Below are 27644 nucleotides of genomic sequence, written 5' to 3'. Positions count from 1 at the left end.
TTCCTTCTAAGTCACACCTACAGTTCCAATGCCTTGCACGTGTTCCCCTTAGAGACTCGAGTAACCTTTGCTCCAACGATGACTTTTTTCAAGCCAATACTTTGGGTATCATGGTGAGCCTGGGAAACAACCAGTCTCACCATCTTCCTTTTGTCAATATTTTTATTGTGAAACAGTTCTATACATTTCTATAACGAATTTAGTCATCTTCACACATGCCCCGTTCTCCTCCCTCATTGCCCCCGCCCCGAACCCTTCTTCTCAGCAAGGCCACCTCCTGTTTCCATGTGGTCTCTCTATGTGTGACCCACTGAGTTTATCTGTAGTTTCTCATCCAAGCATAGGTGGGAGGTTAACTGGTGCAAGAGCAACCCATCAGGGGCTACACCACTGGAGAAAACGAGGCACAGCACACAGTCAGTTTCATGGCCTTTCCCCATGCCTTTAAACGGCATTACTTTCTGAAAACAGAGGCCATGTGTAATTCTAAGCTATGGGACGGTCATTTGAGGCCGCTTCTTTCATCCTTTTCCTCCAAGCACTTGTAATTTCTCAGGGGAATGTGGCCTTTGTTGCTGGTGAGATGGCAAACCACAGAGAAAGCAGGCCCCTTAACTACCTACATGGTCCATGTTCACCCTGGAGCTAAGAACTGACTGACTCGCTTTGAACTTCCTACAGGTCTTTCTAATATGTATGATCTCCCAAAGCTTTGCATTTTACTTAAAGCTCCGGCCTAATTATAGAGTTTCTAGAATCTATGGTAATTAAGATCGTTGGGAATTCTTTAGGAAGCACAGATAAAATATACTTCCAAGAGTCTGCTGAGGTTAAATAACCAAACCACACATACATCAAAGATAATGAAACGACAGCTCATCACTCACTACTTTTATTCCGTGTATTAGCCCCAGTAGTTCCAACAAAAACAGAGGTGAGCTAGGCACGCCTGCTGAAGGTGGCTCCTATGGGGGGCTGTGATCTCGACAGGCAGTGTGTGTGTGCCCTCACTCTGAAAGTCTGGAGCAAGTCCAGTGTCTGTGTGACACCAGGAAGGAAAGTCCTTGAAGACCCCATGATCTGAGAGGGAGCTCTATCTGCTGAAGTTCTGTGACATGGGCACTTACCTGAGGTCAGCCTTTTGCAGGGGCTGATGCCCATCCAACAAAGCTGAGCTATGTCCACCCGTGAGACTCCAGACCTGAGAAAACTTCACTTCTAATGTGGTGCATTTTGTTTCCCTGTCTGAACTGTCTCTTGACTTTTAATATGTTTAGTTCTTTCTAGCAACATGGAAAAAATCCCTAACCTTTATAATAAGGAGGGTGTAACAGGCAGATAACAAAGGCAAAGGGATATTAAGATTAAAAAAAAATCTAATTTTTCAAAGGCATTTAATATGTAATCTTGCCTTCTTTCCCCCTGCTAAATCCTATAACAACAATAAAGGAGACAAACAGCTCTGAGTCAGAAAGAAATGAATTACATTTGCTGCTATTGGTGGGAGCATTCTGAATTTATACAAATTCATTTTCAAAAGCTATTTCTACACAACTGCCTCTCTCTGAAAATGCCTGAGATCCCAAACAGATACGGTTTCAGGTCTGCATTTCTGTCTTGTTTGCCTTTGTTCTTGCCCTTATCTAAGCCACATGGGCTGAATCATTTATTCCTGGCTCTACACACTCGAAGACAGACAGCACAGGAGGGCTTTTTCACAGGAAGAGGTCAATGAATGGGTCCGGGTACGTTAGTCATAGAGTAGATTGCCTTTTTGCTTTCAAGTACTATTTGGTGTGTGTCATACAGATGGGAGAAAAATGTAAATCTTCCACTGGTAAGCCTGCAAGCTTAATTGGAAAAATCATCACTGAGTTCCTCAAACAAGAAAGGCCTCAGAAGGAAATATGCCCTAGCTTGAAATGCCACTCTAAGTGGGACTTGATTTGCCTACACGGATTTCAGAGAGTGAAACAGAAGTAATCAAGGAATCCCAACCCTAGGAGCTGGCGAGCTGGTGTAACAAGTAAAGCTGCTTGCTGCCGAGCATGAAGAACTGAGTTTCAGAAAGCACATGATAGAAGGAAGGAACCTCGGTGCTTATCTGACCAGCACATAGGCATTGTGCCACATGCACATGCGTGCCTGTAAACAGAAATATGTAAGTAAATGTAATTTTCAAAAGGAATTGCCAGTCATAGAAAGTCTAGCTGGCCCTGATGAACATCAGAACTCAGTGTCACAGAACTCCACAAACTAAACACCAAAAATACCAACATATAGGCTTAATGAAGGAAAAGACCTTCATCAAGGGATGGGGTACAAATGGCCAATAAGGATATGAGAAAACATTTGCCCCCATTGTGAGTGTGGTCGCTTTTATTTGTCAACTGGTCACAATCTTCAGACTTCTGAAAATGTGAGGGATAGGGTGAGAGAGCTCAGCTCATGCCAGTCAGAAGGGCAGCTAACAAGAACACAAGTAAAAGCAACAGCTGGGGAGGGTGCAGATAAAAGGGAGCCTTACAGAGTGAGAGCATGCGCTAGTCCAGTTACTATGGAAACCAGTGTCGGACTTCCGTAAAGCAGATGTACTATATGACCAAGCTATGCCACTTCTCAGTAATTACCCAAAAGACTCAACATCAACACATCCCAGGAAGACCTGCATGTCAATGTCCTCTGCACCACTGTTCACAAAGCTAAGTTGTAGAACCAACCAACATTTTAAACAACAAAGCAATGGATAGATAAAATGGATGCAAGTGGAGACAGTCATATAAGGAAATTAAGTCACTCTTGAGAAGACAATGTTTTAGTTACTTTTCACTGGTGGTGAGAAAGACCAGAACCAAAAGCAGCTTGAGAAGAGAAAGTTCGTTTCGCCATATAGTTTACTGTCTATCATGAACAGAAGCCAAGGCAAATCCAAAGTGGGAGCCTGAAGGCAGGAACTGATGTAGAGTCCGTGGATGGGTGCTATTCACTCACTTCCTCTCAGGGCTTGCTCGGCTTTCTTTTTTAATCAACTCAGGACCAGGGGTGGCACTGCGTCCTGGACTTGCTCTCCAGGAGGACTCCAAGGTTTCTACTACGACCCAGGTCAGGAAAGCTACATATGAAATATCTTTTCAAGTCCTTTCTGTTCCTGCTGTAGATGGAAGTCCCCACAGCACCCAGGAGACGTCACTGGTGTCTGTGATGTCTAACCACTGAGGAAGGTGTGCATTTCCCTAGAGACTACTGGTCTTTCCTGGTTTACCAGTATGAATAGCAGCCAAAGCTCACTGAATGTACATCTTCTATCCTGTACCAAAGCTCCTAGGCTGATGTCAGGACTAATTATCTCTACAGATCGGGATGTGGCAGCTGGAAAAGTCCAATAGCTTGTTCAAGACTAGGAACACCCACAAGAATGAGAAAAGGTGGCTGAGGATCAGATCGGTATGATTGCAAAGTCCTGTCCCCATCTCTGCCCTGAGCTCTCTAATTACATTTGTGTCTTATTCATAGCTGCTGGGTAACCCAGGCCCAGCTCCAGTCACACCCGCTAACACTTGTCACACCAGGTTTACTTAATTGAAGACAAACCCTGTCTCCAACTAGACTTGATGCCATCCAATTCTCTTTGCATCTTTGGAACCGTATTTAACATCCAGTTGGCCTCACATCTCCAGACTCCATATCCTTCAATCTGCCCACAGGATAAATGATGAGTTGTTTCCACCAAGATGGTAGATCAGATGCCCTGAAGGACTTCTCTGTTTGGATGAACTAAAATCCTGTGTCTAACACATAAGTAAAAATCTCAAAAGTCACCATTGATGCAGCTCAAAAGAAAGACACAAAAGCTAAAGCAAAATGAGAGAAGGAAACCCAGGTGACCAGCAAGCACCAAACCCAACCATACCCTGAAGGTTTCTACCGAAGCACAGAGCCCTTGGGCTCCCATCTTGATGGTTGCATAGGAAGAAAAGGAGAATAGATAGACAATATAGTCTACACATGACCCTTAAGGAAAACTTCTGTGCAAAAGTGAGGCTGTGAAAGGTTACACCCTCAACTGTGAGTGGATGAAAAGAAAGTAACCCTTGCACATAGCACAGAAAGGGGAAGCCTTACAAATCACAGAAAAGCGTCCTGTTCCTATTTTACCACTGGCAGGAGGGAGAAAACCTTATTCTTGGGAAATTCTTTACAAATTCCTCCCACAGCCTTCGCCTTGGCGGCCCTAGGCTGGGAGAGTGCTTCTGTGCAGTCAGGTGAGATAAACAGAAAGGTCCTCATCATCTTTGCAGGAGCATACACAATGTCAACCCAGGGCTCAAAGAACCACCAGTTTCCAAAGAAAACAAGCAGTTCAGAGGCAAAGGGAGAGGTAAATGGTCTTGTTCCTGCCTGAGACTTCCTCCTCCCCAGTGGTTGCAGGCTGCTGCTCTGCATTCACTCCCTACAGTGACTCTGAGGGTGGGCGTGGCTCTGTGACGTGGTCCTTTCTTTAATTCCTTCTCTTTCCTGAGGCCTTCATCCTCTTGCTATCCACCTCTTAATACGCACCTCTTCCCTTCTTCACATTTTATCTTATTCCTCTTTACAATGCTCTTTTCTCTAACCATAAACTTGTCTTCGATGTGTCCAGAATATCAAGATCAAGAATCTTGGGCTCTGGTCTTGGATCTGTCTTCCACTGTCTCAGGAAGAGCTGGCTACCTACCCATCCTGACCCTCAGTCTTCCCCTCTGGGAAGTATGCTAACACACTGAACTATACCCTCAGAACTATTTGGAGAATTAAGGGGATAGCACACATAAGAGATAAGCGTTGGGCCAGACATATAGAGACTGCTCAATACATTTACCTAATGTATAAGTTTCCCGTTTATTCCACATCAATGGCTGAGAACTCAAGTTCCACAGGCTAAATCTCATCTGCCATTTATTTTTGTACAGCCTGTAAGCTAAGAATGGTTTTCTCATTTTCAATGGTTGCATTTTAGGTTATACACAATTATATTTTAATAAAATATAGTTTCCTAAATTCCTAAATTTAGGATATATAGTATCCTAAATTTCACCTCTTAGCCTCTAAAAGCTCACAATTGGCTAGTTAGATGTGTGTGTGTGTGTGTGTGTGTGTGTGTGTGTGTGTGTGTGTGTGTCCCTCTGTGTCCAGTTCCCATTCTATATTACCATGGACTCCAAACAATGCAGTGAAAATGGAAGAAGTCCCTTGCAGGATTACACATCTATCTAGTTTGGGAGGAACAGACTTATACATCCACAAAGCACAAAGGTAGCAGGTTTAGAAGGTGAATGAAACTATTTTTATCTTATAATTTCCCACAATTAAATGTCTTCCACTTCACCAACTCCCATTTTATATAATAATGTTTGAAGGTTAGAGTTCCTCATGGCTCTGAGACCATGCACAGTTCAAAAGGGAAAAAATGGCATTGCCCACAATGGGAGAGAATGGGAAAGAAAAGAGCATTCCTGGGGCTGAGAACGGGGGCCAGCCACCACCTGAGGCTGAGTGGCACGTGTCTTGTTCTAAAAATGTGCTAGCATGCTAAAATATAATTACCAGTATTGAGATCAAGCTGCTGCAGACAATGCCACATAAAAGCCTCTGTGTGCCACAAGCTGAACTGGCGAATAATTGCCTGCGACTCAAATTTCCTCCACACACTGAAGGTGAAAAGCTAATGTTTTAGGACTCCTGCTTCAGACTCCATCTTTCTCTTTATAAAAGTATTTTCTCTCTTTTCCAGAAAAAAGAAAAAGAGGATTTGGTTGGGGCACTTGGAAGATAGTTTGGTAGCTTCCGTGCTTAGTGTGCAGACTTCAAGACCTGACTTTATATTTCCATTGCCCGGGTAAAGAGGCAGCTGTGTTGGCCTGATTATATCAGCAATGGGGTTGCAGAGACAGGAGGGTTTCTGGGGCTCACTAGGCAACCAATACAGTTGATAGGCAAGCTCCAGGTATAGCGAGACACTGTCTCAAAAGCTAAGGTGGAAAGTGACTCGGGGGAAATGGCAATATTGATTTTCAGCATTTACACTTATGCATGGATGCACCCACCTACATGCACACACACACACACACATGCACACGCACACGCACACGCACATGCACATGCACACACACAGGCGCACACGCACATGCACATGCACACACACAGGCACACACGCACACAAGCACAAAGATGTCTTGACCAAAAGTCTAGTCTGAGATAGAAAGGTTGTCTCAGCCTTGATCTGTGGCTCCTCGTCTCTGGCCCACATCCACACACACACATAGCCACTTGCCACCACTGAGGGCCAGCAGCAGTCAGCCACAGGTGGAAGGGGACTAATGTTTCATTTCACTGTCATTAAAATTCTTACTTTTGCGGAGTATAATGTCTCTCAGGCCCAACCTAATTCTTCTTTTGCCCTAGGCAAGAATCCATGTCCAGGAGTGATTACGACCATAACAACAGCATTTTCTATTTTGTTCTGTTTTGTTTTGTTTCATTTCGTTTCTTTCTTTTTTTTTTTTCCCAGTGCCCTTTTCTACAAGGCTTTGGCTTTTCATGTGAAACCATGCTTCATGAATACATATGAGAGGACCTAGTTATTTACATCTGGGGCTCATCGACTCAACATGAACATTTCTGAGGGGTTGTTTTGTTCATCATTGCCATTTCGTGTCTAACAAGGGGCCTGGGAACATCCCAGAGCCACACACAATGTCTGCTGCATAAACGATGAAGTGCGAAGGTGTCTTTGCCCCTCCGTTTAACTCAGGACCAATCTGACAATGAGTCACATATTAGAAGCTTGATGAAATGCCTTCCCATGACAGATATCTGCCTGGGATAGCTGTTTGACCCTCCTGATTATTGCCAATTATTCTTACATCCAAAACGCATTAGCTCCCAAGCTGCAGTGACTCTGCCCATACATCATCTCTTATTGTTACTGCTCTCCTAGCCACTGGGCAAATTTCCTTTTCATTCACAAGGAACCTACAGTGACACAGGCTGCATTCCGTTTCCCAGCGCTTCCCAGAAAGCCACTGTGATACAGCCCAACTGTATCAAAGACCTCGATAGTTGTGTTTACCATGGGCAGTCCCATTTCAAGCAAGAATGAAACATTTTGTCATAGCACTTTGCACATGCCCAGCTGAAAGTGTTTCCATTAAAACATATTGCTCTGGATGCCAGGTAGGACAGAGAGACGAGAGACGTAATATCAGTGAATTTAGACACCTACTTTTGCAGTCATCTTGGCCAAAAGCTCTTGTAAATCCATTATTCCTTGAACCAGGCTCAGGAAATCGCTGCATGTTGGGCAAGCTCAATAAAAAAAAAAACAACAGAAAGTAGCTGTTGATCTTGTGCTCAAATGAAAGAGAGAGAGAAATTTCAACAAGAGTTATATAACTACACAAGGGTTTTTGCTTTCTTGAGGTCAAAATTTGAGGGAAATGACAGAAGATCTCTGGTCCTGATACTGTTTCCCTCACTCTTACTAATAATAATAACATGAAAAGAAGGAGGCCATTAACTGAAAAGAACATGATATTTTTAAACTAAATCTTCATATGTATTGAAAAATAACTGAAAAAAAAAAGAAGGAAATTTCTAAGAGTGACTCATACCCAGGTCAAAAATTTAAAGAATAATTTTTTGAGAAATATATTCTTAAATTAAATATACATTTATATAATTATATTAAATATATTTATTTGTTCTAACATAGAGAACCCATTGTCTAATCCTTTCTTACCTTCAAATTGTAATTCTAAAATAACAAAATCTTTTTTCAAACTTGAAGACACAGTAATATCTATGACAGATAATCCTTTTACTGTCTTCATCTCCTCCAAAGTCAATCTTAAATAATTTCTGCGTATCCTTCCAGATGTTTCTGTCTGACACTAGGAGCAAGTCACACAATATTAAATTCAGAAATGTCTAAGTGCCACTTACTGCGATTGAGGTTGGGACACTGTGTGATGAACCCGTTCGGCATGAAGATGATCTTGCCATCCTGGATGATTCCCTAACAAAGAAGAGATAAGCAAAAATCAAGATGACAGTTGCCGGGGGGCCCTGTGCAGCTCCGCATCCATGTAGGCCAGATTGTGTTTAGGAAGACTGGTTTACCCAGAAGGCGAGTCAGCCTTGGTCAGCACCGTCCCAAATCACCCTTGTCTAGAAATCCTTTGTACATTCATCTTGAGAAGGTCATGGTTAATTCATTCTGGTAGATGCCCGTGAGAACAACAGCAAGGGTGCATTAGGAGGTATCTGCATCCATAAACCATCAAATTAAAAAGCCACGGTGGAATGAAAACTCTCTTTTACGCCCTAATCATTCTGGGACATTGAGTAATGCTGATTTACAAGGCTTGTTTGTTTGTTTTTTTAATATAAGAACAAATATAATAAAAAATTCTCATTTGCATATGTATGTATACAGTGTTTGTACATGTGTGCACACTGTCTGCATGAGCATGGGCATAAGGAGGAAGGTGTATGTGCACGTATGTGTGCCCGTATGACTGCAGAGTCGGGGTTTGATATCAGGCATCTTCTTCAATTTGTATGTATTGAGGCAGCATCCCTTACTTGAACCTTGACCCCCTGTGGCTGTTCTAGCTAGCCAACTGGCTCTGGGGATCCTGTATCCACCTCTCATGTGCTGGGATGTCAGGCAGGCTTGCAAACGCATTTCGTATTTATTAGGTGCAGGCCTCAGGCTTATACAGCAAGCGCCTCACCTACTGAGCCCCGCTCTTAATCCCAATAAAGACATTTATTGGTGCATTTAGTTACGGAAATAAAATTAGACACCAAAGAAAAATAAGCAACAATTTTCTCTCCTCAACTAATTGAACAACACTGAGTCTTTACGGGCATGTTAAAGCCTGATCAACATCTCTGAGGAGAAAGTCCATTTTAATTCTACGATTCAGTCTGGAAAAAAAAAAAAAGACCAAGTGTAAGACAGTCATCAGGGACTGATCACTCATTGAAAACATTGGCTCAGCTTTGGGATTTTTCAAGTTAAATTTAAGATTCTGTTTTTAGAGCCCTCCCCCCTAGATCTAATGGAAAAGATAGAAGAGAACAGATGGTAGATGCGGACTCTGCCTCAGAATATTGAGCTTCATCTATAAATAAAATATTGACTTCAGATAGGGTGTAAGTCTTTGGAGAAACTAACATTTAACATTTATGTGCATGCCTACTAAACAAAGCAATCAGCATGTGCTGCTTTCACCTTCTTATTTCAAGATAAATTTTAATTGGAAATATTAATAGAAATAACAGGAATAGGTAACACCAACATCAGAAGTGTACACACTTCTGAACCTCATTTTCTCTGAGCAAGAAGCAGTGCATCACGAACTCTGGTGCCCCATTTTTGACCACGTCCCCTGGATGGGGAGGCCTGCTGGCACTCAGAGGAAGGATAGCAGGTTACCAAGAAAAGTCTTGATACCCTATGAGTATATACAGGGGGAGGAAATCCCCCTCAGTCACAGTCATAGGGGAAGGGAGTAGGGGGAAAGCAGGAGAGAGGGAGAAATGGGAGGATACAAGGGACAGGCTAACAACTGAGATGTAATGTTAATAAATTAAAAAAATATTAAAAAATTTTTAAAAAGAAGCAATGCTTATGATCATGAGGGGAGATGGCTTCACCATGGGAGAGGAACCGGCCACTGCTTCCCACTATTAATTCATAACCTCATGCAGCAATCAACACAACCTGAGACAGCTTCTCTCAAGCCCAAAGATGCCACATCTTTCAGAGTCAGACAATTGTTTCAAGAGGCAGGGCAACTTTCAAACACATTGGAACTAAAAATCTATGCTTAAAAGTCAAGGGAAGCGAAGTTCTAGATCTTGACTCTTTCTTACTGTGCAGACTGCACAAGAAAGGCACAATCTTCTCTGAGCATCAATCGTCTGGAAGGGAAATGCTGAACCCAGAAACTAACAATCGCTCTAACCCAAGATTTGGGTTAATTTAACAGGCATCTGAATCTGCACTGCCACCTATGAGACTCAGTTTTTAATTGCCTTTCCATTTACGTATACGGCATCAGCATAGAAGTATGCTTATATAGACAGAACTATAGATTTCCATTAAAGAACAGACCATTGTTGAAAATTAAACGTCATGCTAGAAAACATCTGTCTATAAGAAAGCTGAATAGGACTGTGGCGGGGGGAGGAAAAACGGGTCTAAGTGAAGGATGGGACAACAGAAAATAATGAGAAGAAAAGGAAACGGCAACTGTTGAATGGTCTCTTGTGTGCAGGATGTCTGTGTGTGACAGATGTACAATGGCAGAAGAAGGCTACATTTGTGGGGTAGAAGGAAAACTATAGGGGGAAAGAGAAGGTAGGGAGAAAATGTACAAAGACATTGAACATACATAGAATAATATACATATGTAAAATACCATAAAGAGATCATTACTGTGTGCATTTACTAAAAGTTGTAGACTATTACATATGATAGAAACACAATATACTTTAAGATACAAATAAAAAATATATTAAATTTTAATGCTTTTTAAAAAAAAATACCTGTGTAATCAGATAGATCCTAGACAGATTTAGAATAACCAGCCATCCTGTTTTTTTTTTTTCCAAGATGAGGTTTTCTGTATCAAGGGATATTTTATTGCTAAAGAGACATCCAGACAAAGCAAGAGTACTGGTCAATCTTCGTGATGTAGAAATGTGCAGAAGACACACATGTGCCAGGAGCGATCCATCCACTCCTGTCCGAAGAGGTTACAACACACATTGGAAAGGTTCTCAATTGAAAACATCTTTTATATAAATTAGCTTTACCCCACAAAAAAAGGAAAAGCACACTGAAAAAAAAATGCAGCATCTATTAGCCTAATAACAATCTAGGGCTTTCCAGGGCTTTCCTTGGTCTTCTTTGAAGTGATCTTACTCATCTTAGATAAAAGATAAGTTACAAACTACTTCCTCCCACCCTTTCTTGTTTCTGTTTTTCCACTTTTGATCTCAGGTGTGTGTGTGTGTGTGTGTGTGTGTGTGTGTGTGTGTGTGTGTGTGACAGATCATTAGGTGAAGGTCAGCGATATTGACTTGAATAAAACCTGAAGTAAGAACTGACAGCTTTCCAATGCTCATTAACACAAAACCCAAAGCACTTGGTATTTTTTTCTAAGAAAAAAAGCATAGGGGTCAGCCCACACGTGGGCATGAAAACTTGTTCTTGCCACATAAATCAAGATGTTAACTTGATGCAGAATGGATACAAATCGATGCTGGGTTAAAAGAAAGCTGAGATAGGACAGCAATGCCAACTGCAACTCACAAAAGGATAGGTGTATACTTGTGCGTGAGCCACAGAAGTGTTGATGTTGATTATGCATGTGTGCATGTGAGCCACAGATGTGTGGGTGTGCACATATGTAACTGACAGAAATATGAGTATAAATGTAACTCACCAGAGTGTAATGATAAATGTGCATCTGCCCCAACAAAGTATAGCGATCAACACTCATTTAGCGCACGGAAGTGTGGATGTAAGGATGCATATGTCCCCACAGAAGTGTGAGTATAATTTGTGTGAATGACGGAAATGTGGGTGTAAATGTGCACATGTGAGAACAGAAGCTTTTGCATTGACTCACCATACTAATCATGCAGTGCTCAGATACTGGTGACATGGGACTGAACTATCCCAGTTTGATTTTTGATACTGTAATAAAACATTCTGACCAACAACAACTTGAGGGAGTAAAGGGTTTATTTGTCATAAATGTCTATCATCAAGGGAAGTAAAAGAAGGAAACTGGGGGCAAGAACTGAAGCAGAAAACAGGGAAGAAAGCTGTTTCCCTGGATTACTTAGCTCGGCCTGCTTTTTCATATAGCCCAGGCCCATCTGTTGAGGGGTGGTACTGCCTGCAATGGGCTGCACTCTCCTACATTGATTAGTAAGAAAAAAAAGTCTCACAGGCATGCCCAACAGGACAGTCTGATGTAGGTAACTCTTTGATTGAAACTTCCATCAGTATGGAAAAAACTAAATAGCACAATTGACTCCTTGTGAACTTTATACACAAACACACCACCATGAAACTACCACTTTTCCCTTCATATGTGTCCTTAAGATTTCATGTTGCTACCACAATAGAAAACACAGTCCAACCTCAAAGGTCCCACAGTCTTTAAATTTTTCATCAGTTTAAAAGTTCAATTTTTTTTTCTTAAAGACCAAAATGGTGAGTTCTGGTAAAAATAAAAAGTTGAATACTTTCTCCAAAATTGAAGAACTGGGGCATAAAAGCAAGCATTCTTAAACAAAAGTCCAGTAGTGTAGCTCCAAATCCCTGTAGCTCAATGTCTGACATCTGAAACTCACTCACAATCTTCTGGGCTCCAAAGGGCCTTGGTACCTCAAGTTCTCCAATTCTGCCACAGCATACACAGTTTGTCTCATAGGCTAACTCCACTCCACACCTATGTTGTCCTTGATGATTGTCCCATGGTCTTGTCATCAGCAATATGCTGGGGTTTCCACTACAAGTGAAGCTGCGTCTTCACCAATGGCTTTTCCTGTCCTCTCAGGGACAAGGTTCAACTTCTCTCCATGATCCCTTCAGTCTTTGGGTCCACACTGCAACTAAGGCTGCACCTTCACAGATGACCTCTCTTCAGGGAAATTCCAGTGGTGCCACAAAGTATCAAGGTTCAGCTGCTCTCAATGACTTCTTGGATCCTGTAGCATCCATGCCACCAAAATCACCAAATTTGGCTGCCAGCTTGAGATATAGCCTTGTCATTCTCTTGACTACAGCTTCTACGTGCTGACATTGAGAAGATACTAGAGAATTCTCAGGAGATTTCTACTCCATGATGCTCATCTCTTAATAATCACATCTAATTTTTTTAGCCCTAGTTTACCAGCATCTGTTGCCCTGATACAGCAAAGGTTTCATTTTTTCCCTACAGGGTTTTTTCTTACAAAAATTGATTGATTGTGATTTATAAACATCTATTTTAAATATATTTTTCTTAAAATAGAACCATATCATTTACCCCTTTGTTAATCCCAAAGTGAGGAGTAAGACCATTGACTCAAATCATCATACCCAGCTAATTAAAGCAAGCTTTTCTTTTCACATACATGGGCTGCCTCCCCCTAAGATAGAGTTCAAGAGGTTGGCCTTGGATATAAGGAAGACAAGGTTTTCAAAGCTTATGGGTATTAGGTTTCCAAATGGGAAATTTGGCATGCCAAATAGGCAGAGTTACAGGAGCAGAACAGAACCATAATAACCTCCTGAAACAAAGACATGATTGCAAGGGGCTTGTAACAAAGTAGTCATAACAACAGGTAGCCAAACAAGGTAGTTATAACAACCTTTTGAAATAAAGGTAGGGTGGCAAGATGGTTACAATAACTTTTGAAACAAAGACAGAGTTTCCATTTCCTGGAACAAACAATACAGAATCATTGATAGTCAAGGTGACAGGTTGGACATAACCAAATCCTTGAGAAACAGAGGTTTAATCATAAACAAGAATAGGCCTAGTTTGTCTTTACTATAAAATGACTTGTAAGCCTCAGATGGAGGCAGGCTGGTTCATCACCTTTCCTTTCTTCCCTCCAACCTCTCCTATGCCCACTTCTTGTCTCCTTCTCAAACTGGCAACCTCTTTTTCTTAAGTCAACCTTAACACACAAACAGCCCCAGTACAATCTGTGAGGGTCTCTCAAACATTCCTCTGAAATTTCAGAAGCTAGGCCTCCATGGTCTGCATTTATTTCAACATTTTTATCTATCACACTTCCATAGGGCAGCCTACTAAGCTTGAGTACTCAACAGATTTTTCTAGCCCAAAGCTTCAAAGGCCTTCCAACAATCCTCCCAAAACCCAACATGATCAGGATCCACCACAGCAATAACCCACTCTCTGGTACCAATTTCAATCCTAGTTAGCTTCCCTTTGTAGTGATAAAACACAGAATTTGGGAGGAAAGGGTGATTTGGCTCATAGGTTTCAGTCTATCTTCCAGATAAGCCGAAACAAAGACCATGGAGGAGTGCTGTTTCCTTGGTTTGCTCAGCTACATTCCCTATACAGTCTAGGTCCACCTGTTTAGGCATAGTACCACCCACAGTGGGCTGGACCCTCTGATGTCAGTTATCAATTAAGAAAATGTCCCACAGACATGCCCACAGGTCAAGCAGCTGGAGGCAAATCCTCAATTGAGGTTTCCTCCTCCCAGGCGACTCTGTTGTGCCAAGTGGACAAAACTAACCAGGATAGTGACAGGATAGATATTGGCTATGCTAAAAATAAATAAAGTAAACTGAATTTTTTAAACCACTTAGCTAAGCTTTATAAATATGATGGTAAACTTTAATAACAAAAAAAATTTTTTAAACCTCCCTTAACTTTATTTGTCCACACAAAAATTCACCTGTGAGGGTTTCTATAGACAAAAAGGAGCCTTCTGGTACTGCAACTTCTCTCAAAGAGATAAGAGGTAAAAGACGGAATTCCCCATTACTCCTCATTTACCTTAAAGTGTATCCAAGCGCATCTGAAATTGCAGTGTCCTGGGACTATGTCTAATACAACACAGTGGGCCTCTTGTTTATTTCAGCAGCATCCTGGGCCTGGGTTAGCTGGCCTGAGTTGACCTTATTACTTATGTCTTAATTAGCATTATTTATCAGGGCAAACTGTCTCAAATTTTAGCTTCCTTAACCCTGTAATACCTTGAGTATTTACTAAAGGTTCTCAGGCCCAGACCACGCCTACTAGATTCCACTTCAGTGGGGTTGGAATGGAGTCAGGAGTCTGCGTTTGTAAGAGTTTCTCTAGGTGATTCTGAGGAATGATGGTCAAAAGACCAAACAGCTTTTTTGGTTTTTCAAGACAAGGTTTCTCTGTGTAGCCTTGGCTTCTCTGGACTTGCTTTGTAGACCAGGCTGGCCTTGAACTCACATTGATCCGCTTGCCTCTGCCTCCTGAGTGCTGGGATTCTTAACCAAACAGTATAGGTCTTCTAACCCCAAGCCAGGACATCCTGGTGCCACAGGATGCCAAAGCTTAAAACGCAAACCCTAGAGGAGCCCCACAGTGGCATCACCACGGGAGACAGGGCTGCAAAGAGCTCCTCTTACTGAAGTGGTGATAGCTTACTTCACTGCCCAATGTCTAGCAAGTTGTTCGCATTTGATGGCAACCTTCGGCTGAAGCAGTTTTAAACACGGAAACGAAGAGCTGCTTCTAGGTGGCCCGCCTTCACACACACACAGCCATCACATTTCCGTGACTAATTTGCTCTTTGTAGGGGAAGCTAAACCTCAGTGAAGTCCTAGAGTACAGAGCCCACATTAGTAAGTGCTTGCCTTTGGTACGGATGGAAGGCAGGGAAGGAGCATCTCTCTCTTCCTTTCCACCTGTTGCCAACTCTACCTCCTGCAGCCAGCTCACCATGAAACGGAAAAAATACGTTCCCACCAATAAGTGATACACTTTGAGATTTTAAGGTTCATGTTCATGAAACTAACTCCCATTCTTTCCAACATTTCTGTTGTTGTTGTTTGAAAAGAAAAATAGAAAGATATAATAAGAAATCAGAAAACCATGCCATTAAGAAACTCTTACCTATGGGATAACTGAGATTAGCAAACCCTCTTTGACACTCAGCAGCGCTCTAACACAAATGAAAGATGTTTTAAGGCCAAACAAATGCTAATTCATTTTTAACGCTTCTATTTCCCTGCAGATCTCTGTTTACATCGAAGAAACTGGGTTCTTGTGTGCTAAAAACACTGAAACAAATTGCTCTGAAAGGGAAAGGAAAAGCAGGAGGGAGCATTTCCTGCCAGGCATGTAAGTATATGGATGAAGATGTGTTCTGTTTATAAACTGGCAGAGACCCAAGCTTTGACAAGAGGATCATGGACGGCAAGAGCTGGCTGGTGAGCAGCATTTTGAAGATGCAACCCATCGCCTGTCTCTGCCCTGAAGACAGTGAATGAAATGTCCCAGCTTTGCATTAAAAACCAAGAAAGACACTTGTCGACTTTCATTATGATCCATAAAAACTGTCAGCTCATTAGCATATCATTAGCTGCCCTGCTGTTTCCAAAGTCTTAACGCAGAGAAATATTAATCCATAGATGTATACACTTTCCGGTGCTACGATTCCAGCTTTCCGCATGAAAGGGAAACAGGAATTAAGAATGGGAGCGATCCGACATAGCTTCCTTTGCTTTGTGCCTATAAACATATGTTTACCATCTGCAGGATTGTGGGAAGCAGCTGAGGTGAGAAAACAACAGCTGCTGCATTAGGGGGAAAAGTTGTAATCAATTTTACTTTGCTGTGTCAGTTCAGCTGTTAAAAGAGAGAGAGATGACCAGGTAAGAGATGTCTCAGGGCTGGGATGTCCTTGGTAGAGTGTTCGCTTGCAAGCATGAAGCCCTGGGTGAAATTCCCAGCACCGCATAATGGCAGGCTTGGTGGAGTGTGCCCAGAATCCCAGAATTTGGGATTACAAGAGAGAGGATCAGAAGTCCAGTGTCATCCAGCCTGGAGAACAAGAAACCCTTGATGGGATTTAAACAAAATAAAAGGGGGAAAGTAAAGACTTTCAGGGGAGAAAGGAACCAACCACGACCTATGCAAAACACTTTGGGTGGGAATCCTCCCCCAGACCTGAGCTATTTAGAAGCTGTCAGAACATTTACTCTCTCATCTGTCTCTTTACCCTCACTCCTCTTAGATTTCTTGAGGAGTAGTCCAGGCTGGCCTCAGGACTCCTACAGCAAGTTGAGCATGACCTTAAACTTCTGATCCTGTGGCATCCACCTCTCAAGTGCTGGCATTACAGGTGTGAGCCACTAATCCAGGTTTATGCCGTACTAGACACTGAACGCAGGAATCTATGCACTGAATGTAAGGTCCCTACCTACTAAGCTGTAGCTCCAGCCCCATCAACCACCTGCAGCTTCCTCAATTCACTGCAGTTCATCTAGGGTTAGTTATTATGTCTAACACTCTGAAATAAGAGCACAAACAGCTAAAATGCATGACAGGGAAATTGAGTGGGTGGCCAAGCATATCAGCAACGAAAATCTATGACAACCATGTCTCTACATACTGGATAGCTATCTCCTCTGAAAGGCATTGTTTTAAAGTACAGAAATGCCATGGTTGTGTCTATGTTTCCAAGGAGACTCATCAGTGGCATGGCACAGAGGCCTGTGTGTCCCTCACCAATTGCTTGCCTCCATCCTATGTTCCTTAATCTGTAAGACTGTTATCACACTGTCTGTGAGGCTGCACCAGAGCTTGACACATGAGATACTCTTGATTTTTTTTTCTTTGCCTAGGAAGTGACACATTAATATTTTAAAATGGAGAATGCGGTTATTTTAGCCTAAAACATATCGTAGGCATTTAACTCCACAGCAATAAAGCAGGTGTGTGTCTTGGGCCTGGGAGGCAGCATCCCAAGGATAAATGTGCAAAGCCCTAAGATGTGCTGATGCTCAGGACGTGGCTGCCTCTTCTTCAGGCAGAGTTCTGCAGCACTGAATTAATCAAGAGGTTATTTCTATAACGAGACGCTGACATATTTCCCATACCCAAGTCATCACACCTCACCAGCGGGTGGCCAGGAGCATTGTCTAGTGCCCAGAATTCTAAAGAGGACATGAAATTTGAGACCCCCATGAGAACCCCCACTGAATACTGTTCACACCACTGCTGGAAGGCAAGAGAACCACCCCGCTCCACAGGAAAAAGGGCTGTGTGAAACAGCCAGCCTCTTCATATTCTTCCCCCAAGAAACAACTGCTCTTCACCCCCTGGAAATTCAGAATAAAACAATACATCTCATCACATCCATGAAACATGGTACAGTCAGGTGAGATGCATCTCCAATCAGGACTGAAGCAAGTGTGTGCTGCCGCACGCCCATGAAGCCTATAATAAATACCTGTTGGATGAATGATCAGACTGTAGGGTGGAAAACCCTAGGCTTAAATCTCATCTCCATCACTTATGGGCTGTGTGGGGTTGGCAGAACGCTTAATCTCCAGTCCCATTGACTAACCTGAACAATGCAGAGAATAATCACTACCTCATTAGGATTCTCTGAGTGCCAGGTATAATTAACTTAGGGAATGATGAAGAACAGAAGTCTGGAGCCTCAAAAGCATTAAGTCATTGGTTCTCTCACCCACATCCCACATCCCGCATCTGTAGCGAACAACTGTCCAGGCTCAGAACTCTTCACATCCTCCCCATCTTCTCTCTGTGCCCTGTATCTTCTCCATGTCCTCTCTGTGTTCCTTTGGTGTCATCTCCATGGCTTTTCTGTATCCTCTTCGTGTCTTCTCTGTGTTCTCTTCATGTCCCCTTCAAGTCCTTTCTGTGCCCTCTCTGTGAATGTAAGCTCTGATGCCCAAGATTCCTCATGCCCAAGAGAGTCATACACTCCAAGGCTGTGATAGGTAGGGTTGACTGTTCTCTCAGTCAAATCCCCCTAACTAAAACAGAGGTCCCCCAAATACAATAAATGCATATGCTCTACAGTGTGATGTGAAGCTCAGTATAACGTGCATAAGAGAAGCAGGATGGACTGTTGCCATGCAGCTTCTTACAGGCCAGGTGCCTTTAATGCATACGCATATTCAATCTGCATTGCCTCTGTGACAGACTTATCACTTTACAAGTAAGATGTCTGTAATGGCTAATCTTGTCTGCATCTGGAATCAATGAAAACCAAAGACGTTAGGCACCCCTGTGAGGGATTTTCTTAAGCAGATTGTTTGAAGCAGAACAACCCATCCTAACTCTGAATGGCACCGTTTGGTGGCAGCCCAGATTTAAAAAAAAAACATGGAGAAAAAATAATTTCTTTTAGTTGGCTTGCCTTCACTCTCACTGGCAAGCCCATCTATTCGATTGCTGTGGCATTGTGTCACCACTATTAGAACCAATGTGTCCAGGATTCCAACATAAACTGAAGACAAGTGGCTGACCAGGAATCCTCCAGGGCTTCTGTGCCAGACGGAAACTGGAGACATACAGCCTCAAGGCCTGAGCAGCTACCGGGTTCTTGGCCTTTCATGTGCAGTGAAACAGACACTGTCAAACTACCCAGACTGCATGCTGTGAGCCAATTTGATAAGCCCCCACTTATGTGCATTCATCCTATAAATTCTGTACCTCTAGAGAACACTGGATAACCCACTCTCTAATTTTCTAAACTCTGTACTCACTCATTTTTAAAGACTACAGAAAGTCCCCACCTTTCCACAGTTTAACTTAGTTTTCAAATTTGCAACAGCATCAAAGCAACTCATATTCAATAGGAACTGTACTTCAAATATTGATCTTTCTCTCAGCCATGGGTATGTGGTAAAACAATGTCAAAATGGTCAGGATTAAAAGAAACTCCTCCCATGAAACTCTAACAGAGAGTCAGGGCAAGGCGTGGACGGAATGCATGCAGTCTGCCTGGTAACAAGAACAAACACAAAAGACTCACCCAAAAAATGAATCCTGGAGTGAGAATTCTGTAATTTTGGTTTCTTTAAAAATAGAGGAATATTATAAGAATGTGTTTTTGTTTTAATCTCAGGTGTGGGGATATGGACTGCTTCACAGCAGGTGGCTATGAATTTTCAGCTGCAGATAGTTTCTGTGACTGTGTGATGTGTGGAATTCTGGGAACTTTTCAGAGGGTATATAAATGTGACACCAGGTGGGATGGGCAGATGTTGTCTTTGCAGTTTGGTAGTAGTCATGCTCAAAGAAGAAACAAGAAGAAAGAAATTTAGATTCAGGATTTTTTTCTTTTCTCTCTCTTTGAAAGGCTGAAAGGGACAGTCTCCAAGTTCAGTAAAAGACCCTGACAGCAGGGACTAAGATAGAAAGGAGAGAGTGGTGGAGGACAACACTCAGTACCTCCCTCTGGTGTGCAGAGGCACACGCATCTGCACACATACATACACACTTGCGCACAAGTGCATACAGAACTAAACAAAAGGGTATAAGCCCACTAGTCTCAAAAGCAAGTACACGTTCAGCAGCTCTGAGAAGGCAAGTCCAGTAATGGAACATAGACGTGCATCGTCATATAACCAAAGCTCTGTCACCTGGCTGTCATAACGTAGCTAATACACTGCTCCCAAATGACGCCTCAGGATGTCAGACGTGAAAAGTGTCAGGCTCTACTTCAGGACTACTGAGTATGACTTTGGAAATGTAGCCAAGATAACTAATTTGCCACTTTAGCTCTTTCGAATGCACAAGTTAGAGGTGTGAAATTCATTCACAACACTGTGTGATGTATCACTTCAAATACAGGTTTGTAAACATCCTTTTATTACCTACCCCTAGCACCTTTAAATCCTTTTGCATATCAATGTAGGGGTCACATGATAATTCTGTGTTGAAATTTTGAGGAACAAACTTTTTTCAGTATCTATACCTTTTCATACTCACACAGAGCAAGGTTAGGCTATGGGGACCCATGTCCTCAGTCACACTCGGCTTCTCATTTTTAAAATGTATAGTAGCGTGATTGCAGTAAAGGGGACTATAGCATTCGGTTTTTATTTACCTTTTCCTGATTGATAATGTTGAGAACTCTTTCATTAGTTTTCTGGTCATCTTCTTTGGAGAAATGCCTATACAGATCATTTTAATGTTTTTAATTTTTCAGTGATTCTTTTGTAATTTCATACAAGATTATGTCCACCCTCAAACCTCTCCAACCTTAGCATTAGCACATTGTAACTCATTTACTTCACATACCCTGGATGTTAAAGCCTTTTAAGACATATAATTAGAAAATATTTTCTCTTATTACACGGGATTTGTTTTCATATGCTTAATAATACCCTGTGATGAAGTCCTATTTGCTTACTTTTTCCTTATGCTGCTTGTGCCTTTTGATGTCATAGCTAAGACTCCAGTGCAAAATCAAAGATCATATTATTTGTTCTTATGTTTCTTACTAATTATTTCATGGTGTTAACTTGTGTTTAGATTGTTGCTCCATTTGGGACCAATTTTTTAATATGTTGTAAACAACAAACCTAGTTTTAGTCTTTCGCATGTGGAAATTTAACATTTGTTGAAGAAACTATTCTTTCCCCCTCAATTGTCATAACATTCTTGTAAAAAAAAAATTAGCCATTTCCTTTGAAAGATGGCTCAGCTGTTCGGAGCACATGATCCTCTGGCAGAGAGCCTAGATTTGGTTCCCAGCACACTCACAGCAGCTCACAACAGTCTAGTGGTGTCAGCTCCAGGGGCCCCGACACTATCATCGAACTGTGCCAGGCTATGAATGCAGCTGGTATGCAAACATACCTGCAGGCCAAGCATTCATAGACATACACTAAAGTAAAAATCTTTTTAAAAAATTAAACTAGCCATACAATACATGAGTTCATTTCTAGACTCTCAATTTCATTCTACTGAAACACATGTCCATCCTCATGCTGGAGCATTGAATGAAGTGTCAAAACCGGGAAATCGAGTCTTCCAAATTTCTTACTACTCAGGCCAAATAGCAGGTCCATATGAATTTGAGGATCCAATTTCCCATGTTATAATGTTGATAATATTAATCTCCCAAACAGTGAAACAATATTCCGTTTATGTAGATTTATTTAATCTTTCTCTATAGAGTTTTATAGTTGTAAAAAATGCAACCCTCCTGTTTCCTTGTTAAATGCACTGCTGGGGCGACCTGCTCATTTAGATGCTTCTGTGTGGACTACTGTTTTAATCTGTCTTCCAGATTTCTTCCTTGTGGCTTACAGAAGCATCACAGGCACTGCGAGCTTCATCTGTGATCTCTAACTGCCTGAGTCACCTGTAAGCTTCTGCAGCCTTCTTACAGACTTGCAGACTGTTCAGTACGCCCCATCACTCCTGCAAACAGAGATGGTTCCCCTGTCCCTTTCCTCTATTGCTCATTCAGTTGCACTAACTGGGAGCTCCAGGATGCTGCCGAACAGTGGTTAGTGTCTTCCTTGCCTTGCTCTGGTTCTTCGGAGGAAAGCTGTCAATCCTTGTCCATGGAGGCTGATGGATGCTGTGGTTTTCCTCTTATGCCTGTTATCGTCTTCAGTAGGTTTCCTCCTATTGCTAGTGTTCTGAGCGCTCTTCAGACAGAGCGAATGCCCAACTGTCATAAGTGTATTTGCTTAAGAGCGGTAAGAGAACTGCTAAGAGTGTCAACAATAGATATTTAACATAAGCGCCCTTTTAATGTTTCCTTTTGCTTTAAATAAGCTAAGTTGTTGGGAGCCAAGTGATTTGGGTCTATGACCAGTCCAACAGGCACTATGGTGGCCTGGCTGCACTGAGCACTGCAGTGACGCATTGGGGAAACTACACACCAGATGCAAAAAGCAATGCAACTGCAGACAGGAGGCTTGCTCTAGCCGTGATTGCTCCAGACAGCTTCCAACAGCTTTCAGTGCACTCCCAATGTGTCTATTATTCTCCCTGCTGCTGTTCTCGCTCAGGACAAGTGGCAGAGCTCCTACTCCAGTGACTTGGCAAAAGGCTGCGACTACTCTTTGTTTAAGATTTGCAATTGATGTAATTAAAAGCTGTGTTATGACTAGTACAAAATAAAATCCTACATTTGCATGCCATACCCACACCATAGGCCCCCTCCTAACCTCAGAGTCCGACTCTTCTGCTCCTTTTTTTTTTTTACTGTTTTTTTTAATATTGAAAAATAAAATCATTCATATTACATCTCAATTGCTATCCCATCCCGTGCATCCTCCCATTCTTCCCTCCCTCCCACTTTCACCCCATTCCCCTTCCCTATGACTGTGACTTAAGGGGACCTCCTCCCCCTGAATATGATGCTAGGGTATCAAGTCTCTTCTTGGTAGCCTGCTATCCTTCCTCCGAGTGCCAGAACATGGAAACAACCTACATGTCCCTCAGTAGAAGAATGGATAAAGAAACTGTGGTACATTTACACTATGGAATACTATTCAGCTATTAAAAACAAGGAATTCCAGAAATTTGTGGACAAATGGATTGAACTAGAAATGGTCATAATGAGTGAGCTAACCCAGAAGCAGAGAGACTCAAATGGTATATACTCACTTATAACTGGACACTAGCCCAAGGGGCATGTCTCATGAAAGTCTTGACTAACCAGGAAAATGGGATAGAGGTGAGGATATTCCTATTGGGACTCTAGGTGAGAGAAATATAGGAGATGGGGAAATAGAAGGAACCCGAGGGTCCTAGAAACCTACAAGAAAAACACTATGATGGGTGGATCTGGGCCCAGGGGTTCTGCTCAATCTATGGCACCAACCAAGGACAGTACGTGCAGTCATCATCAAACCCCTACCCAGATCTAGCCAAGGGACAGGACATTCTCCACATTAAGTGGAGAGTGGGGACTGACTTTCACACGAACTCTGGTGCCCCATATCTTTTCTTTTTAAGGATTATACTGTGCTGCCTCATGGTATTGCAGGATTAGGCCCGATAGAAGGCATTCTGTGAATTGCTTTCGTTGTCTAAAAGCACACTTTATTGTGAGCAGAGCAGGCCAAGCTACTAGCATGAAGAGCAGATGGACAGAAGAGCATCCAGTCAGATGATGCTATAGCAGCAGCCATGAAAACACACTTAAGAGATAAAGCCAAGGAGCAAGGAGCAGATTTGCAAGAAGCAGGAACGGATGGCCGAGGTGTTGGGAAGGCAATAGACAGAGATGCTGCAAATGGCTAGAGATTGGAATAAGATGAGGCAGGAGTTTGTAACCCTGATTGTCAGAAGAGCTCTAGTGGGTTAAGGGCTGAGGGTTCCAATAGCCCAAGCTCGGAACTGTAATATTGGCTTCTGTTGAGAACCAGGGTCCTGACACCCAAGATGTAGAAGCCATAATGCTGGCTGTTAGTGGATGCCAATTACTTCCTATCCTTAGCTTCTCTAAAAGCCAAGGATCACACTCTCTGTCAAGTGCCAGGACCCAGGAAGTCAATCTCAGAACAGCGTGCTTCTGACTGGAGCACCTACAGCTGTGAGTCTCTGGCTTCTAAATACTCTGTTTCTCAAATCCTTGAGCTAGAAACCTCTGGGTCTGTCATCTGAACCCAAAAGCCTTTGGAGCACAAGGACCCAGGATGGCCAATGCTAAAGTGATTACTCTGCCCACTTGGCGTTTCAAGCTTGGTCCAGCAAGAAAAACCCCAGCCAGCTGACTGCTTATACTGCTAGAAACTGGAAACAGGCACTTGGGGTTTATGCAACGTGTGGTGACATGGTTTGTTTGTTTGTTTGTTTTTCTATGAGTGCTGATTTTCCATATTCAACCTGCATCTGTGGCATGGGGCACAGCCTTTGAATATGCTGCTGAGTTCAGGTTCCTTCCTTATGTGTCATAAGGGAGGTTACATATACATTAAGAAATAATGGCCCGTAATGTCCTTGCCTTTGATATCTTTATGTGGTGTTTTTTTGAAATCGTGTTTTCTGTAAAGTCTAAGTATTGGTTTTTATGAAGCTGGCCTTCAACTCCAGGTCCTGGGGCACCACCACACTTGACTCTGGCCTTCCCCAGGTATAAAGTCTAAGTATTATCCTTCCTTGAAACAAGTTGGCTTACTGCCTTTGGCTTCCACACCTTCTGATAAGGAAGTAGCTATTAATTCTATATGACAGTTGTGTTTCTCCTCCTGTCAAATGTCTCTTTGTTGTATACATGTATGTGCTTGCCCATGTATGAGGGTACACATGTGTGTCCAGACTCATGTCATATACTTTGTTTTTTTGAAACAGAGCCCATTATTGGCCTGGAGCTCACTGAAGAGACTACTAGCAGCACCAGTGTCCCCTTGGCTCTGCATTCCCAGATGTGATTATAAGAACATACCACTGCACCTACTTTTTAATTTTCATTATTATTGCTAGTAGTACTAAGGGTAGTAGTAGTAGTATTCACTCTACAGCCTGATCACAGCCCTCCCCCTCTTCTCCTCCCAGGCCCACTCCCACACCCCTCCCCCATACCCCATACCCTTATCCTCAGACAAAGGGATCCCTCCTCCATGGGTACCAACCCACCCTGGTACATGCAGCAGGACTAGGCACACCCTCTCCCACTGAGGCCAGACAAGGTAGCCCAGCTAAGGGAAAGGGACCCAAAGGCAGGCAACAGAGTAAGAGACAGCTCCGGTTATAATGGCTAAGGGATGCCCACGAAGACCAAGCTGCATATCTGCTACATATGTGTAGGAGGTCTAGGTCCAGCTCACGCATGCGCTTTGGTTATTGGTTAAGTCTCTGTGAGCCCCCACGGGCCCAGGTTAGTTTATTCTGTAGGTCTGCTTGTGGTGTCCTTGATCCCACTGGTACCCTCAATCCTTCCCCTGACTCCTTCACAAGACTCCTTGCCCGAGCTCTGCCTATTGTTTGGCTGTACACGCAGCTTTTTTTTTTTTTAATGTGAGTTTGGGGACTGAATTCAGGTCCTTATTCTTACAGAGCAAGCTCTTTACCAGCTGAGCTGTTGTTCCAGCCTTCTTTTCCTTGTCAGGATCTTTGTGTGTCTTGTACTTGGATGATGCAGTTCACTCACCTCACGGAACTTTGATAATTTCAGCCGCTGTTCCTTCACACATCTGACTCACCCTTTCTGAGATCCTTAGCGGACACATCCATCCATTTTGTAGTAAACTCCAGTCCCCTGGGCTCATTTTTCTTCACTTATTTTTCTCCTTGCTTCTCAGACTTGTTAATTTTAATCATCTCATTTTCAAGCTCAGTAAGTCTTTTCCCGGCTTGCTCAAATCCGTTGTCGAATTCCCTCTGGTGAATTTTAAAAATTTTAGTTCTCTTCTTAGATGCAGACTATCTGGTTCGTTTTTATACATCCTATTGATATTAAAATTGTTGCTCTGTTTGTACATCATTCCCCTGGTCCCAGGTTCCTGAACTCTGGGATGTACACTTATGCTTCGTCGAATAATAATATTTCCCTCATTCGTTTCTTGCCCTGTAGTTTTATTTGAACGTTTTGTGAGCATGTGAACACTAAAGTGCGAGAATGGCAGAGTCACCCAGTGGTTCTGGGTTTTCTGCTAGGCACTGTCTGTTTCTTTGGTGGTTTATTAGATGGATTTTCTAAGACTGGCTTCCTTATCACGTGGGCTCACTGCTGTCCTTACCCTGTTTTTGTGTTAGCAACTTTTCCCTAAACATCTTGAAAAGCAGGGGCGGGGACAGAGAATATGCCAGAATAGCCAACTCTTACAGGTTGGCTTGCGCTGATCTTGGGGGTTAGCCTGAGGTAAAAGCTGGGGGTCATTTTCCCGGTCATTTCTGACCTTGCATTTAACCTGAGGCATGCAGGAGACTTTCTATACACCATAAATATATACGAGCTTCTGAATCACTGGAAGAAACTTTCTCCTCAGTTTCAGGCTTATGTTGTGTGGCCTAGTATGTGTCCTTCCTTTACCCCCCCCCCCCCCGCCATACAGCTGTGGGTTATTAGCTTCGCTGTTCGAACACTGCCTGCCACTTTTCTCATGCCGACGAGTTCTGAGATGTTAAGATTGAGACCAGTGCCTTGCATCAGTCCCTCACCGCCCCTGACATTTAGAACAGACACAAAAATAACTAATGAGCAAGGTCTCTACTAGTTCTACTCAGTCTACAGTCTGGGGACCCCTTTCCTGCACTGGGAACAGAGAGTGATATCTTCAGGAATTTCTATCAAGTGACACACATCATAGGCCATAGAAGTGTGAGGCAGAAATCAGTTTAAAAAAAAAAAGTCTGTGGGCCAGCCCCACCCTGCCCACGCTGTCTTTGTATTGAGTCACTGGGTTCCTATAAATGCTTGTTTTCAACGTTTCACTAAATTTAGTTCTGTTCATGACTTCCCAGTGTTGATTTTGTTGTTGCTGTTCTGATTGTTTGTTTTGAGAAAATGTCTCACTGTGTAGACCCAGCCTGCCCTAAACTCACGGGTGTCCACATGCCTCTACCTCCCACTGGCTAGAATTAAAGGTGCATGCCAGTATGTCCAGACAGAACTGGGGTTTTTTTTGTTTTTTTTTTTCCTTGTTTTAAATATTTTAACATAGCTTGTGCATATGAGTGTTTGCCTTCATGTATGTATGTGCACTCGAGGTGCAGTGTCCCGGGAGCCGCCCGTGCCACCCTTTTGCTGGTTTCCATCTACCTGCATTTCAAGAAGCTAGCCCAGTAATTATGAGAAGTTAGCTTCCGATAGCTTGCACGCAGTTGAATATTCCTCCAAGCCAAGGCAAAAACCCTAACCAACGCATAGATCTCTACATCGGTGGCCTCACATTTGAGCCTTCCAACCTATTAAACACAAATCAGTCGTTTAGTTTTATAGTAGAAATTCTGAAATTCCTCAGTTCAGATTCGCAACAAGTATATCTAGCTGTAGACAGAGTCTGAATTTAATTGTCTTCTCACGGGGAGTTTATGTTTTCTAGGAGTAGGTACAGGTTGCTTCCCTGCATTACAGACTACAGACTCCAGTGAAAAGCCTGGCTTCTCCAGGAAATCGCCCTCTACAGG

General features: G+C 42.7%; 1 protein-coding gene across 2 annotated transcripts in view; it reads right to left on the bottom strand.

Moving 5' to 3' along the window:
- Window positions 1–27644, bottom strand: part of NELL1 (neural EGFL like 1) — an 843592-nt gene that overhangs the window by 605318 nt on the left and 210630 nt on the right. For both annotated transcript variants that reach the window (XM_084773584.1, XM_084773585.1), the window contains exons 6-7: window positions 7981–8053; window positions 7262–7344 (exon numbers count right to left, since the gene is read on the bottom strand). In XM_084773584.1, coding sequence (XP_084629710.1) covers window positions 7262–7344; window positions 7981–8053 — 156 coding nt within the window. The remainder of the gene's footprint in view (window positions 1–7261; window positions 7345–7980; window positions 8054–27644) is intronic.

Source organism: Acomys minous (genome assembly GCF_964271855.1).
Source record: "Acomys minous genome assembly, chromosome: 2".
Classification (NCBI taxonomy): Eukaryota; Metazoa; Chordata; class Mammalia; order Rodentia; family Muridae; genus Acomys; species Acomys minous.
Note: the sequence above shows the minus strand (reverse complement) of the source record. Positions and strands in the feature narration are given on the sequence as shown.